This window comes from Sciurus vulgaris (genome assembly GCF_902686455.1).
Source record: "Sciurus vulgaris genome assembly, chromosome: 1".
In the NCBI taxonomy this organism is placed as follows: domain Eukaryota; kingdom Metazoa; phylum Chordata; class Mammalia; order Rodentia; family Sciuridae; genus Sciurus; species Sciurus vulgaris.
Window position 1 is genome coordinate 7,023,347 of NC_136461.1, and position 17,012 is coordinate 7,040,358.

At 38.8% G+C, this 17,012-nt stretch overlaps 1 protein-coding gene across 11 annotated transcripts in view; it reads left to right on the forward strand.

Moving 5' to 3' along the window:
• The window catches only part of KIF1B (kinesin family member 1B), a 147,364-nt gene that overhangs the window by 54,861 nt on the left and 75,491 nt on the right, over positions 1-17,012 (forward strand). For 3 of the 11 annotated variants that reach the window (XM_079142610.1, XM_079142611.1, XM_079142613.1), the window contains exons 10-15: positions 108-125; positions 2,372-2,447; positions 3,169-3,247; positions 4,475-4,617; positions 6,554-6,595; positions 9,539-9,750. In XM_079142610.1, the coding sequence (XP_078998736.1) occupies positions 108-125; positions 2,372-2,447; positions 3,169-3,247; positions 4,475-4,617; positions 6,554-6,595; positions 9,539-9,750 (570 nt within the window). The remainder of the gene's footprint in view (positions 1-107; positions 126-2,371; positions 2,448-3,168; positions 3,248-4,474; positions 4,618-6,553; positions 6,596-9,538; positions 9,751-17,012) is intronic. The other 8 variants (XM_079142620.1, XM_079142612.1, XM_079142617.1 and 5 more) reach the window with 7 other exon arrangements.

The following is a 17,012-nucleotide window of genomic DNA, read 5'->3' on the forward strand; positions in this document are numbered from 1 at the left end:
TCGTGAGAAGTTATAATCTATGACTTCAAGTTTAAACAAAATACTATTTTTTGTTTGGAGGTTTATTCTGTGTTCTTGTTCTCTCCTTCATATGCTTCTGTCTGTAGGATAACTGCACCAGCAAGGTATGGTGGGGATTGATAGAGATGAACTAGTTGTAGAATCAACTCATGGTTTTAAATCTTCAGAGAATGTATAGAAGCATGAAATGGAACTTTCAAAGAACTTATCTTCTGGCTCTGTTTTCTGGCTATTTAGGGTGACCATAAATCATGAGACTTCACACCAGAATTACTTTAGAAACATGATGTTGTTTGGAAAAGGAATTAAGAATAAAGGAACAAGAGAAATTTGAGGAAGTTTTTATACTGTGTCATCTTAAGTTTGTCCTAGTGATCTATAGGACTCTCTTGACAGTTCTATAAACCACTTTAAAGGGCAATAAATGAACTTTCTTTAGGCCCCAAGGGTTTTGTAGTGGAATAAAAGTTTGACTCATAATTCTGTGAAGAACTGAAAGGTTAACTTATCCCAGGAGGCTTATGCAATTTTAAATTGCACCTGCTTATTGAAATTACTCTGGTGTCAGGAGCGGTGCTGCACGCCTATAATCACAGTGGCTCTGAAGGCTGAGGCAGGAAGATTTCTAGTTCAAAACTAGTCTCAGCAATTTGGCAAGGCACTGAGCAACTCAGTGAGACCCTGTCTCTAAATAAAATACAAAAGGGGCTTGGGGTGTGACTCAGTGGTTAAGTGCCCCGGGTTCAATCCCTGGTACAAAAAAAAAAAAAAAGTTGTCATGGATGTTTTTGTTTGTTCGCAGTGTTGGGGATGAAACTCAGGGCTTCACTGCATGCTAGGCAGCACTTGGCCACTGAACTACACCCACACCTGATGACTTTGATAGGAGATGGGCTTAAAGTGCCACTTGCCTACTCGTTTTCCTCCACAAACCTGAAGTAGCCACTTAGTACTTTCTTTTTTCTGAAGACTTGTGTTTTTTTTTTTGCAAAAAGTGGATCATTCTTTGTTGAACTTTGGATTATATCAGGAGTGGATTCTAAAACTGCCCATTGCTGGGATGGTGCTTTATCAGTGAGCCCTGGCTTTAGCCCTTAGTACCTTTTTTTAGTGGTCGTCGGGGGGGGCAGTTAACTGGGGATTGAACTCAGATGTGCTGTATTCCCAGCCCTTTTTATTTTATTTTTTTCTTTTTGAGACAAAGACTTAGACTTAGACTGTCCTCAAAATTGTGATCCTCCTGCCTCAGCCTCCCAAGTCAGTGGGATTACTCTTTAGTAGCTTCTTAAAGCATCACAACACAGTAATCAATCAGGAAATAGCTGAGTGACTGTTACCTGTAAAGCATTTGCATCAGTTTTTTACTTCTAGAGAATGTGATTACTCCCATTTCATCACCATTTTTTTTTTATTGGTGCATTTTACTTTTTGGAGCAGTGTAAGTAGACCCTTAAACGGACACGCACACATACACTTTATCTAGCAGTATTTATAGATCTATAAGTTTACAAATGACATTACATTTTTAGACCTTTTCACTTTTGGTTCTTGCTGTAATGGTTGGATTTATTTTTTGTCTTAGTTATTAGATATGCAACAACTTGATTGTTGATTTGGTGGTTGACCAAGTAAATTTATTAACTAAATCACTACCTATCCAACCAAGAATGTGCAAGATTCATATTTATACCTTTGTAAAAATAAAACTTAACTGTTTGAGAGCTTGGTTTGAGATATTAGTAAGGAATTCCTGTTAATTTTGCTAAGTGTGATAATAGTCTTTAGTCTTTTTTTTTTTTTTTTTTTTTTAAAGTCTTTGTCTGTAAGAAATCTACCTAAAGTACCTAGAATGAAATGCTGTTAAACACTAAGATCTATAACAGACATGATATGGGCAGCATATCAGATAACAATATTGGATTGATGTTAAAAATTTTCTGAATTTGGTCATTATACTCTGTAAAAGAACATCCCCTTATCTGCTGAAATGTTTAGATATAATGTCTGCATTTTACTCCAAAATGATTCAGTAATGTAAAGTATTTGGGAGAATAATTGCAAGATGGTTATGGCAAAATAATGTTAATGACTTCTTAAAGCTACATGGTGGGTATATGGTAACTCATTAAATACTCTCTTGACTGCTGTGTCTGTTATAATAAAAATTTCAAAATAAGATTCAAAATGAAAAAATTATTGTGTGAACTTTGTGTATTATAAGGAATTGAAACTGTGAAATAAATTTCAGCAGTGATAGGATTCAACTGTAATTTGATTTACTTGGGAATTTTAGACTGGTTTGCCTTTCTTCTCCTAAACAATACTAAGTGTATTCCTTTCTCTTTAATAGAGTAAAAAGAAGAAGAAAACTGATTTCATTCCTTACAGGGACTCTGTACTCACTTGGCTTCTTCGAGAAAATCTAGGTATGTGACTACTGACACAAATTCACTTCATAGGTATCTTTTTAAAGCTGTTTACTTATTGTTACTTAATGGCTAATTTTTGTGTGTCTGTTTTGGGGAAGAATCTTCTTTAATTACTCATGTTACTAACTTGAGTGTTCCATGCCTCTTCATTTTTGCTCCTCATTTCAGCTGATTATATTCACTTTTGAATTTGGGTGTTCTCCCATATTTATTTCAGGGCGTGAACTGTGGAGCATTATTCGCCTCTTTACTCCCTACAACTGCTTCAGACTTTTGCTTCTTTCTCAAAAGTTCTTTCCGAAACTCATGTTCCTCTGAGGTGCCCATAATCAGACATTGCCAGCCTGTACTTCTCCTTATTGCTGATATTTTTTGACCTTCCAGTCCTGCTCTTCATTTGTTGCTGACTGAAGAGAGAGACCAAGAGTAGACTGCTGGGCTGATCCCCAGCAGTGACTTTCCCATTGCTAACAGTGGTTGTGGTGGAGTGGCTATCTTGACTCCAGTGGGTTCTAGATAGAGTGAGAGAACAGGAACTGGACCAGTAGGTTCATACATCAGTATTTGAGTATAGCAGTGCCTGGCACAGGGACTGGCATGTCAGAAAGTTGTTGACTTTTGATTAAATGTTAGGATAAGAGTTAGTGCTGTTAGATTTGAACATTCAATAACATTCTTTCTAAACAATATAATTTGGGATGTAATTCATTTGTTTTAGGTGGCAATTCTCGGACTGCAATGGTTGCTGCTCTTAGCCCAGCAGATATCAACTATGATGAAACTTTGAGCACTCTGAGGTACTCTTATTTGATCTCACTTCCCAAGTAGACCCACATTCAGTTATTTTGTTATACCATAGATTTTCTTAGGCTGCATGGATAGTCATTTGTGTAAATAGTGATCCCTTTCTCTCATAACAGGGAATATATGGGGGAAAAGTGATTTTTATTATAATGGAATTTACCTGTCCAGGTTTGTAGTTTATTGGGAAAAGCAGGAACTTTTTCATAGGAAAGATGTTCAAATTGCTTAAATGAGAGTTTTGGACAACTTTTAGATAATAAGTTTTCTTATTCATTTGTTTAAAAAGTTTTCCCTTTTGTGAACACAACCTTTGTCTTTACAAAAATGCCCACGTTGTAAAAAAGTAATACAATTATGAGTATATGTGGCATTAAAAAAACTTTACCAAGCCAGGTACAGTGACACACACCTATAAACCCCCATTACTCAGGGGGCTGAGGCAGGAGGATTGAAAGTTCAAGGCCAGCCTCGGTAATTTAGTCAAATCCTCTCTCAAAGTGAAAAAGGTTGGGGTTGTATCTCTGTGGCAGAGCATTTTCCTAGCATGCATGAGTCTCTCTGGGTTCACTCTCCACTACTACAAAAAAAATTTTTTTAATAAATTAAAAATTTACCAACAGAATGTTCACTTAGCAGAATATTTTTGTGTATGAATGGGTTTTATTATTTTCATCCGGAACTCTCTGCCTTCTTTCTTTTGAGGATTAAATTTGTAGTCATTAAAAAAAAAAAAAAGATACTTTTGAAACTGGGTGCAGGGGCACACACCTATAATTCCAGGTGAGGCAGGAGAATTGCAAGTTCACCCCTGGCAATTTAGCAAAACCCAATTTATAAAATATAAAGGGCTAGGGATATAGCTCAATGGTAGAGTGCCCTGAATTCAATCCTAGTACCACCCCCATGCCCCCCTGCCAAAAAAAAAAAAAAAAGATATTTTGATATAGCAAAAGAAGTGAAAAATAACTCCATAATCTGACAAACTAGGTTTGCATTCTCTCTGGTATTTATTTATTTTGTTATCTTGGGCAAATTGCTTAAATCCATCTCAGCCTTTTTCTTCATGTTTATAAGGTACTATAAAGCCTTATACAAATAAATTATCAGGGCTTATAAAATATATAAATACTTAAGATGTTTGACTAGAAATAATGGTGTATTACTTATGTGAAATAGAGTACCTTAGAAATGGCAAGAATGCATTTTCTTCTTGGATCTAGATATGCAGATCGTGCAAAACAAATTAAATGCAATGCTGTTATCAATGAGGACCCCAATGCCAAACTGGTTCGTGAATTAAAGGAGGAAGTGACCCGCCTGAAGGACCTTCTTCGTGCACAGGGACTGGGAGATATTATTGACAGTAAGTAAATTAAGGATCAACATAAAATCCAGTCTTCCTCTTTAGGGCTTTATATTTAAAAGAAACATAGATTTAAGGAACTTGGTCAAACTAGCTGGTGCTAAAAATGGTTATATGTGTATTTTTTCCTAAAAAGATCCAGTGAGACAGGTGCAGTGGTGCATACCTGTAATCCCAGCTGTTCTGGAGGCTGAGGTGGGGAAGATTGCTTGACCTAAGGGTTTCAAACCAGTCTGGGCAACATAGAAAGACCCCCATTTCAAAAAAAGAAAAGAAAAAAAAAATAATGAAAATGATCTCAGAATTCCTTTTTATAGTATGTACCAGGCTATCTATGAATTTTTTTTTTTTTTTTTTTTTTTGGATGTTCAACTTAATCTCACTGAGTTAATTTATAAAAATGTTTCTTGGAGCTGGGCATGGTGGAACACACTTCGCAGCAACTTGGAAGACTGAGGCCAGAGGTTTACAAATTGGAGGCCAACCTCAGCAACTTAGTGAGACACTGTCTTGAAATTAAAAAGATAAATAAATAAATAAAAAGGAATAAGGTTGTAGCTCAGTGGCAGGGCATCCCTTGGGTTCAATGCCTGGTATTCTCCTCCCTGCCAAATTTTTTTTTTTTTTTGGGGGAGTTTTTGTATTTGTTGTATGGGTTCTCTGGATGAGTGTAGTGGTAGTAATAAATGTGTAAGAAACCCACCAGTCAAGTCTATTTTCAGATATGAGTCACCTTTGAACAGCCTCTGCTCCCTGTGAACACATGAAGTCAAAGTCAAGAATTAGACTTCCTGCCAGGCACAATGGTACATGCCTGTAATCCCAGCAGCTTGGGAGACAGGAGGATTGCAAGTTCAAGGCCACACTAGGCAATTTTGCAGGCTCCTGTTTCAAAATAAAAAAGGCTGGGAATATAGCTTAGTGGTAGAGCAAGCCTGAGTTCAGTCTCCAGTAAACAAAAATAAATACAGTAACTAGACTTCCAAAGAGTACTATTTTACAATATTGTTTTATAATGCATCATTTAAAAAAATCTCAGTGCCTATATAATGTCTAATCAGAAGTTCTCTTTTAAGGACTGGGGTTGTGGCTCAGTGGTAGAGCACTTGCTTGGCACGTGTGAAGCACTGAGTTTGGTCCTTAGCACCACATATAAATAAATAAATAATAAATAAAGATATGTGTCCATCTACAATTTAAAAAATGTTTTTTAAAAAGTTCTCTTGGGCTGGGGAGATAGCTCAGAGGCCCTGGGTTCAATCCCCAGTACTGCAAAAAAAAAAAAAAAAAAAAAAAAAAAATTAAAATTAAAATTAAAAAATTAAAAAATAAAAAAAAAGTTCTCTTTATTTTTATTTTTGGTAATGGGGTTAAACCCAGGAGCACTTTACCACTGAGCTACATCCCCAGCCCTTTTTATTTTTTTATTTTGAGGCAGGGTCTCAGCAAGTTTCTGAGAGTATCAGTAAGTTGCAAAGGCTGGCTTTAGCCTCCTGAGTTGCTGGGATTACAGGCATGTATCACCTCACTCTGCAGAAGTTCTCTTTAGTAAGGTTTGGGAATTTAAGTCAGTGGTAGAGCACTTGCTAGCATGTGCTAGACCCTGGGTTTCATCTCCAACATTTCAAAAGTAAATAAATAAAAGTTCTCTTAAGTGTGTAAAATAGATTATTCAGATAGAATGTGTTTAGTAAAGCATGTTTTTTCAATGTAAAATTAATATTGTAGTCTTTGAAATTCTAGTAGATTTTTATGGCCAGTTCTAGTTTAGTTCTTAGTGATTAGAGCTGGAGTTTAGATTAATACAATTTGTATGATAATCTAAATATTAACTTTTTTCACTCCCCAAGTGCCAAATATTGCTCTGTTCCTCTCTTGTCACTGCTGAACTTAAAACTTTGACCCTTCTTGTATTTTCCCTCCTGCTTACCTTCAGTTGATCCATTGATCGATGATTACTCTGGAAGTGGAGGCAAATGTGTGTATTTGATGTATTGGTTATTTCCAGTATGCTGCGTTGCTAATTTGCCTCTGTTGGATCAGCCTTAAAATGAGCTTTGCATGCCAGCATTCCTAACAGAAAATCCCAGACGGAGCATCCTGTGGAATCAGAAGTTCTCCTGTTTGTCCTTCTCCATTTAGCAAAGCAATCTTTGATGAACTTCAGTTTGTGGCTTGAGTGAAGGCTTAAGATTTCTACTTTTTAATTCCCTACCCCAATGTGATTAAGTCTAAAATCATAGATATGATGATAGCAGTTCACATTTTTTGATGGTCAGTAGTGTACCAGTTCCTGTTCTAGACACCTTGAGCATATTATCTCAGTTCTGTCACTGACTCTGAAAAAGTTCCATTATTCCCATTTTGCCAATAACCTGGAGTGGTTAGTTTAGTTTCCTTAGACCTCATGTTTCCTGTATGATTAGGTTGGTAGTGAAACTCAGAGCCCTTGCTTTTAATCATTATACAGTTTTTTTGTTGTTGGGTTTTGCTTAGTTTTTTGCTTCTTGAATTGCTACCTTCATGGTCTTGATTATTTAGTGAAAAATTCCTTTTTAACTAATGTTGTAAATATAAGACTTTGTATAATTAAAAAACCATTTCTACCTGACCACATTCTCTGAGGTGCTCTCTGTGAATGTTGGGTTAGCACTCACCCTATGCTCATGCTAAGTTGGTATTTTCCATATCTTGAGCCTCCATGTACTCATTGGTTTGATAAACATTCTTCCCCATTTTCAAATTACAAATTAAAAAATTGAAGAGTCCATATGCTTGAAATGACCTAACAGGTTACTCTCTCCATTGATAGCACTGAGCTAATATGAAAAGGATTGCTTACCCTTTTAAGATAATTCACATAAGAATTGTTTTAAAAGATGTAAAGAATAGCCAGATACAGTAGCACATGTCTATCATCTCTGCGACTTGGGAGGCTGAAGCAGAAGCATCACCAAGTTTGAGGCCAGCCCCAGCAACTTAGCGAGGCCCTAAACAATTTAATGAGACCCTGTCTCAAAATAAAAGTAAAAGGGCTGGGAATGTGACTCAGTGTTAAAAGTGCCTCTGGATTCGGTCCCCAATGCTCACACAGATACACATGCACAAAGATGTGAAGAATCTTGTTTTGGGGTCTTATTTTTGGATTCTTATTGATGTGTTTATTTCTGCAGTAAAGCACATCACAAATTGAGGAAATACATAGGAGGACTCGAATATAGCCCTAGCTGTTGTGATTGGTTAGCACCCCCAGACCATAGACTGTCCTGATACACACTTGACTCTTGGACTAGAACAGCTCTGTCTGAGATTTCCAAAGCTGAACCATACTGGTGTGGAAAGGATGCCTTTTTGTTTTTTGCTTTTATGCTTGAGGTGTTGCTGCTGCCAGCTTGGTGCCTATCTCTTTTCTGAGCAGCTGTGGCATTTCCTGAAAACCGTGCATGACTAAGTTTGAATTCCTTAACTGCAAAGGAAAGCAGCCCTGACTACTTCTGTTTCCACTTGGATCTACTTAATTCCTTTTAGGGCTTGCATGTGTCCATTGGACCTTCTAAGCTTTATCCATCCTGCTCTTTCCCACCTTGCTACTATCACCTGGTGGCTGAGTTTTTTGCTTTAGTTCCTATCTCCCTTTTAAAACATGTCTCTTTGCTTGTTTGCCTATGTTCTGTATTTGCGGATGGTGGTTTTCAAACTGTCTTGAAGCAACCACAGGCTTTAAGGGGCTTCAAGAACTGGCTTTGATTAAATAGTAAAGATGAATAGACCCAGAGAGAGCCGAATAGTGTTTTTTAAATTGTTTGTATTGCCTCATATTATATCCTTTAAGGAAAATTTAGTTTCGATATTAATTTTAAGCAATGCAGATTTTTTCAAATTTAAAAAATGAGCTAATTTTAAAATAGGAATGTGCTTATACTTACACTTTTCCTCTGGTGTTCATTTGGGAAGAATGACTAATGGAGAAAAGCACAAATAAGCAAATTAATGAGCTTTGTTGTGTGTGTGTGTTTGTGTGTGTGTGTGTGTGTGTGTGTGTTTAAACCAAAAATAAGTTTAAGAGCAAAATTTATAGTTGTTGGACACCTTCGTAAATAAAAATATTTTCCTAAAACTTGTGTATCACAATAGGAAGCAGGCTTACCAGTGACCCCATGGTTGTACTGGTAGGCACAGTAAGGACCTTACTTAAATAACCAGTCTTATTTCTTTTTGTTTGCCATAATAGAAATATGGAAACTACAACAAAACTTACTAATTTGCTAATTGTCTTTCCCTATTGAGGCAATCATTCAGTCCTGAGTTCTTAGCTAGACTTAAAATTCCTGTCATTTTTACAGTTATCTCTCTTTTTGATTTAAGACATTTAAAAAATATTTTGGCATGTTGAAATGTTATACAAATACTCTGCTTATGCTCAAAATTTTCTTTTAACTCAACATTTTTTGGAAATTTTTTGACAATTCCAAAAAACTGAGCCAGGTTAATATGGATTATTATTGATGAATAAATGATCATTGTTACCTTACTGTTATAAAGTCCTGGAATTTAAAAGTAGTGTAAATGTGAAGGCATTGTAGATGTGGAACAGAAAGAATACAAGGAATGTTCTTTAGCTGTTTTGGGAGAGTACCTTTGAGGCTTTGTTTACCTTGTGCCAGATGAAGTGTTAACCCACCTTGGAATTTTCAGTTTCTAAATTCAGAAGGGATTGTTAACCTCTAGGATACCAATATTAAAGAGCCGTGTTTTAGAACTGCCATCTAAAACAATTATAACTTGCCTTTGTATTAAAATATGTCTGTCTTGGCGCTTTAATGCTGTCCTTTCTTACACTGGTGTTCCTTCCTATCTTTTTTCTTTCTTCTGTTCCTTTCCCTCTTTTCTTTTTCTGTCTTTCCTTCTTTTTATCTCCCAGATCTGAAAGATTTTCAGAACAATAAACATAGGTACTTGCTAGCCTCTGAGAATCAACGCCCTGGCAATTTTTCCACAGCATCCATGGGGTCCCTTACGTCATCTCCATCTTCCTGCTCACTCAATAGTCAGGTGGGCTTAACATCTGTGACCAGCATTCAGGAGAGGATCATGTCTACACCTGGAGGAGAGGAAGCCATTGAACGTCTGAAGGTATGTAATCACTCAGACTGAGTAAAAGGCCATCTGTGTGGCTCCCCAAGGCAGAACTAGAACTAAAACTGAGATTTTTGGCTTAGCACAAACTCTTAGAGGTATCCTGAAAGTAGAATTTTGTATTTTCTAAGTTAATTTCTTTTCACCAAAATGCTTGAGTCTGACCTGGCCAGACAAAGTTGTTACGTGAATTAACTGATAAGTAGATATGTATTTTAATTTTGGGGTAGTTTGTAAGTCACAGTGAAATTGTTATTTTTTTAAATGAGATAGCTAGAAAAATTTGGTTTCATTTAATGATTGAATTCTGTATAGAACCATTCTTCTGTTAGTAAATTTAGTATAAAATTAAAGAGAGTTGGACATTCATGTAGCTGTACTAGGTTTATTCATATGCTGTTTAGTCAGCTTTTTTGACTCCTGTGACCAAAAGGCCCTTAGAACAATTTTAGACAAGTCAAAATTTATTTGGAGTTGTGGTTTCAGAGTTTTCAGTCCATAGACAGCTAGCTCCATTGCTCTGGGCCTGAGGTGAGGCAAAATATGGCCTTGGAGGGTGTGGTGGTACATGCCTGTGATCCCAGTGGCTTGGGAAACTGAGGCAGGAGGATCCCAGTTTCAAAGCCAGCCTCAGTAATGTAGTGAGGCTCTAAGCAACTTAGTGAGACCCTGTTTCAAAATAAAAAGGTCTGGGGATGTGTTAAGAGACCCTGGGTTCAATCCCTGATACCAGAAAGAAAGAGAGAGAGAGAGAGAGAGAGAGAGAGAGAGAGAGAGAGAGAGAGAGAGAGAGAGAGAGAGAGAGAATCATGCCATCAGAGTGTGTGGAGGGGGCTGGGGTTGTGGCTCAGTGGTAGAGCGCTTGCCTAGCACCTGTGAGGTCCTGGGCTCCATCCTCAGCACCACATACACATATATTTAAAAAATGAAAGTATTGTGTCCACCTACAACTAAAAATATATATTTAAAAAGAAAGAAAGAAAGAGTGTGTGGTGGAAAGCAACTCGGGGCCAATGCCTAATGGTGTGCCCCCAGTGACCTGCCTCAGCCACACCCTACCTGCACACAGCTTCCCCCCAGTTAATCCATTCAAGTGGATTAATGCACTGATTAGGTTAAACTCTCATAACCTGGTCATTTCACCTCTAAACTTCCTTACATTGTTTTACACATGAACTTTTGGGGTACACATCTAAACCACAACAGATGCACATGAAATTGTGTCCTCTGAAAGTTCACAGAAAACCTTGACACCCTCTGGTCACCGTAGAGGAGGGCCTCTCCCTTCCTGTGCTAGTGCACATGGACTTGGAACCATAGTGCTGTGTGTAAGCAGGTCACCCACTCATGGCACCCGGCTTTGTGTTGTGTCTCTCTCCATGAATGTCAGTCAGTAGCAAGACCTACCACTCAGAGCTTCTTCCTTTCCCTTCGTTGACTACAGTGAGAGCAGACAGTTGTCACCCATGGTGCTGACACAAGCTACCAGGTATCCCTCCATCTGTCAGTGACATCAAGGACATAACACTTTTTTCTTCCCATACTTGTTACCTCCAGGAAGATAGTTTGATCCATATCTTCAAGAGTGGCCTTTGTGTTCAAGAGTGCTAGGGTGGGAGAAATGAGGAGGGAGGGCAAAGAAGCTTTTTCATTCGGCAAGTTGGAGCCATGCAGCCAGCTGTGGTACTCCTCATCTTTGCTCAGTGTTCCCGTGACTCCTGCTCGTTCAAGGATACTTGAGAAGAGTGACACGTGGATTGGTGATTAAAAGGCTCTTTACCGCTACAAGTGAATTAAACTTAATAATCTAAGACGTCAGATGTTTCATTTTGATTTTAGGTGAGGCTGTAAAAGATTTTATATGAAAAATGAACTTCTTTTTCCTTCTTGGTCATTCTACCTTTTCCCTTGGTATTTTACTCACTTCAAAAAGTGAGTAAATATAACATTTAAAGTTCATATCCAATGTGTTTTGTGTGGATATGTGCTAATTATGCAGTTTATTATATAGATATGTTCAGTGTGTATTTTTTAATTTTTAAATTTATTTGTTTTTTGGTAACAGGGATTGAACCCACAGGCACTTAACCACTGAGCCACATCCCCGGCCCTTTTTATATTTTATTTAGAGACAGAGTCTTACTGAGTTGCTTAGGCTAACAATAAGTTGCTCAGACTGGTTTTGAACTTGTGATCCTCCTGCCTCAGCCTCCAGAACTGCTGGGATACAGGCGTGTGCCACCACACCCAGTTTTCTTTATTACTTAACACCCAGTTGAACTTTGCCTTTTACTTTACTGTCCTCACTTTTTAAAAAGCAGAAATGAAACTTCGAAGTTCATTCCATTAGACCTTAATCTAATTGTGCATTCTGCTGAGTGCCGTTCATGATTAAGAACCTCAGTACAGTATAGTCCCTTGGACTCTAAATATACTTGTGTTTAAAGCTTGGTGGGGATGAAAAGCTTGTAAATGATCTTGTTTCTTCCTTCAGGAAGTGTTTGAAGTTCTGAAATGCCTGTCAACAGGAGAGGGAGTGAGAAGTCTTCCCATTCAGGGTTGTAGGCTTCAGGGTGATTTCTGCTGTTGATAAAATTGAAGTTTTACTGAAGATCTGGGTGAAGCCCTGTGCAAAAGGCATCTTCATTCATGAATTTTCTCACAAATAAGCCTCAGTGACTGCTGTATTATGCAGGCTCTGATGGGAGCCATGGTGGGAAGTAGGAGGCCCTGTGGGAAGGAGAAGTGGGACCTCCCATTTACTGAGTATTGAATATGAAGTGATTGGTTTCTTTGGGGTTTTCAAATCTTACTATTTGTTTATTAAAGGCTTAGTGCACAAACGAGATTACCCTTTTCTTTGACATTTGCCTTGGCTTGAAAGAGAAATTTCTCCCTAACTCCTAAGTGAAACCAACTGAAAATAATGTCAGATGTTAGGCATCAAGACATTAACTAGAATTAGGTCACCCAGTGTCTTCCAGATAGTTTCTAGGGAATAATGCTGTCATTATTCAGGGAGCTCTCTCCCGACCTTCCTACTTACCATTAAAACAAAACCAAACCGTTTTATTTTATCAGCAAATAAATTCATTTATTTTAATTCTCCTTTAAGTCAACATAATTAAGCTCTTCCCTTTTCCATAGCTTTATTCTAGAGAGAAAATGGCTCCGTTACAGTTTTTTGTTCTGTGCAGCCCGGTAGTTCAGTGCAGCCTAAGTGCCTTAGTTCAACTTTTATTTTGTGAATGGCGAGAATTCCTTTCTGGCAGACCTGCATTTTAATGCTGCAGGCAGATAAGATTTTGCTTCCCTGATGTAGGATAGCAGTTGCACAAAGAACGTGCTTGAGAATGTCCAGGAGCTGTGTTCCTGAGGTCCGGCAGGGGAAATACTGCAATGGAGAACAGCAGAGAGGATGTTAATACATGACCTAGCAATTTACTTCCCTTTGCTTCTCTTTATGATCAGTTAGTGTATTAATTTTACACAGGTTTCCATTTGTTGAATAGCCTGTTTTCATATGTAACAAATATCCATCCCTACAACCTCTCTGGAGAAAGAAAGTGATATGTGATTGTTTTTCATTTAAGTCACAACTTAAACTGATTTAAGTTCAGTACTTAAAATGCTTGTACGTTTGATTTGGTTTCTTGTTCAATAGGTTTGTGCGTGTGTTACTGGGGATGAAACCCAGGGCCTTACGCATGGCTCACATGCATGAGCCACTCCTCAGCCTTTTGATGATGATATTTTTTTTTTTTTAATTTTAAAAATTTTCCTAGTTGTAGGTGGACACAATACCTTTATTTTATTTATATGTGGTGCTGAGGATCAAACCCAGGACATTACTCATGCTAGGCGAGAGCTCTACAACTGAACCACAACCCCACCCCAGCCATTTGTTGTTGTTGTTTTCCCAGTATGAGGGTTGGGGGAGATTGACCCCAGGGGAACCTTGCCACTGAGCTAATTCCTAGCTCTTTAAAAAAATTTTTTTGATTTTGAGACAGTCTCCCTAAGTTGCTGAGACTGGCCTCAAACTTTTGATCCTCCTGCCTCAGCCTCCTGAGTCTCTGGAATTACAGGCTAAAAAAAGTTTTAAACATGCAGCTATAGACACTATGTGATGGCTCTGATATTTATAGTCTGGCATCAAATTCAGTACTGTGAGTGCCATTGCTTAGGTTTTGCCCGTAAATATCCACAAGTATCCATTACAGAAGCAGGCAAGGGCAGATGCTGGGCTAAGCAATGTGAGGGCCCCACACTTGGTGCTCACTTAGGAGGCATGCTGTGTTCAGTACAGTAAAACCTCGGCTATTTGATCCCTTCGAGGAGTGTTCCATGCAGTAAGCATTAACCTTTTATGTATCAAAACCTAGGTCTGGGGATGTACCTCAGTGGTTGAGTGCTTACCTCTATTGCAAGGCCCTGGATTCAGTCCCTAGCACCAGCAAACAAAACACAAAAACTCTCATTTAAGCATTTCATGGAACTATTTCTGATTTTTTTCCCTGTGGATTTCTCTGCCTCCTTAACTGAATCATTAAGAGAAATTTAATTGTGTAGCTGTACAAGCATAATTTGTTAACCAGTCTATACACATAGCTCCAGATGCAGGCATATGTGATGTGAGACTGAAGAGTGAATGACCCCTGAGTCCAGTATTCCTTGGAGCTTAAAAAAAGTTTCTGATGTTCATCCGTTTTGGGATTTTTTTTTTAAGTGTAGTAAGTGTATGAAAGAAGAATAAAAGTCATTTTATCAGCTCGCCTCATTTCTGAACCATGAATGGGCATTGCTGTTCCATCTCACATTAGGCTCCTAGGGTGGGTTATGGGCAGCTCTGCACACTGGCATACCTGGCTGCCTGCAGAAGAAGTTGATTTTATACTATCTGCAGGGTTCCTATTGACTACTCTGGGTTTGTTGTTTTTTTTTTCCACAATAAGTTTGTTATTCAGGCTTGAAGACAGACTATCCTTCAGTCTTTCTCAGTTTATGGTGAGCTGTTTTGTCCATTATTTACTTGAAAGCCTCGTGGTTTTACCTTATTTAAAGAAAGAGCAGTAAGAGGAAATCCAGCTCAACCTGGCTCCGTGAATCGTGTGGCCTTAGGTTAATTGATTAACCAAGTTAATCTAAGTTGCCAGCCTGGGCAACTCTGACTCAAAAATAAAATTTAAAAAGTGTGGAGCGAGGATGTAGCTTAGTGGTAGACCCTTTTTGCCTTGCTTGCACATGACCCTGGTTTTAATTCCTGGTACCACAAAAACTTTTCCCTTGTGTGTCAGTTTGTATTCCCTAGCCAGCGTAAGTGGTTTGTGGACTGCTTCATACTCTGTACTAGGCCAGGTATCCAGTTGGCCTATAACTTTGTTTTCAGTCTCTGTAGGTTCTGCCTACCTCTCTTCTAAACCTAGAAATTGTGTGTGTTGCGGCGTCAGCTTGTGTTACACTTACTAGAGTCCTGTATAGAAGAATGTAACACCACTACGTTAGCTGTGGAGCTTTAGATAGGTAGCTTTTAACCATTTGGGACCAGGCTCACGTCCTTTCCTGGCTTTTCCACTCCCTGCTGGAATTGTATGGATTTTCTTTACGCCCCTTCCTAGCCCGGCACGTCGGTTCCCTGCTTAGCTTTGCAGCGGCGTGTGCTCTGCGTGATTATCATTGCTGCTTGAGGATAGCAGTGCTCTTCAGGTGATGGTGCTCGCTGTTCCCTCTGTGTGTGCACGTGGGCTAAGAAGAGCCCATTTGTGTGGTTTTAAAAAAGCCACCTTTTCACCTCCCCAGCAGACTGATTCTAGCTTCTCCTGCTGTTTAACCAGCTCTTTTCTTTACTGGAAAGAGCACCTGGGACCGGCTGCCTTCATGCAAACTTACTGTGGCCCACTTTCTTTTTCTTTTTTTCTTCTTCTTAATGGTACTGGAGACTGAACTCGGCTTATTATACCACTAGGCTACATCTCCAGCCCTTTTTATTTTTTTGTTTTGAGACAGTGTCTTGCTTCCTTATCCAGGCTGGCTGTGAACTTGTGATCGTCCTGCCCTAGCCTTTTAAGCCTCTGAATTACGGCCCTGTGTCACTGTGCACAGCTGTCCATGCTGTTTCTTTGGTCTGGTTTGCTCCTTGCCTAGTTTTACTAGTTGTTCTTTCTCTTTTCTTTTAAACCATGCAGTCCTGTTTGCTTCTCCTGACTCCTGGAATTCCTGCAGTGCTGCCTGAGTCTTTCCTTCTGGCTGTTTGTGTTTCCTTTCTCTTGCCTTTGGTGTATTTTTGGTTTTGATATGATGTCCAATGGTGGAATTATTCTGCAAATCCAGGAGTTCCAGAAAACCATACTCTAGACACCTTAGGGTTTATTGTGTTCATGATTTATAGTTTCTATGTAGGTAATTATATAGACTTGTCCTCATTAGTCACTACTGCTACTGCCTCACCACTGTTGTAATCATCATTCTCATCCGACTTTGATTTTGTCCCCATGATTCACATTTCCTCTGGCTTGTGTGTGTGCTCATCCCACCCTTTTTGGAACTCCTTTTCCCTCTCTTCTTGATCCACTCAGTCCCTCTGTGTGAGCATTACTCATGCGTGGTTCACCTACCTCACAGACCATCTGAGTGCTGCGGTTCTAGTCCTTGGCACAGTGTTCTGCTGTTAGCTCCTGCCACACCCGTTCTGGTCCTCAGACATGTAGCCACACAGTTGTTCCTGGAAAACTCCAGGTACTTTCCTGCCTGTTCCCTCACATCCTGCTCCTCCCTTGCCTCTGCTCACATGTAACCTAGCCTGTCTGAACAGACTCAACTTTGGATTGCATCCACACCTACCCTCCCCCCAGCATTCTTTCTTTTTCTTGCTTTATTTTACTCCAGAACACTATGGTTTGATATACTATGTACTTATTGATCCAAATTATCTTGGTGTCTTTAATAGAATCTACGTCTGAAGAAGGCAGGGATGTTGTTCCTTGCCATTCTCTAGTTGCCTAGAGCAGGGCTTGGCATTTGGTGGGATCATACATAATGATCAAATAAGTTATAGATTACTTCTCTCTCTCCCTAGATACAGGGAGAGCAGGAAACACGTTTCCTTAAGAGAAGGAAACACATTTTAGTTGGTAAACATTTGTAAGATGTAATAAATACTTGGCAAGTGATTGGCATAATAAGTACTCGTCAAGTGATTGGTATAATAAGTACTTGGCAAGTGATTGTCACTTTGGTGGCTACAGGAGATTTAACACTGT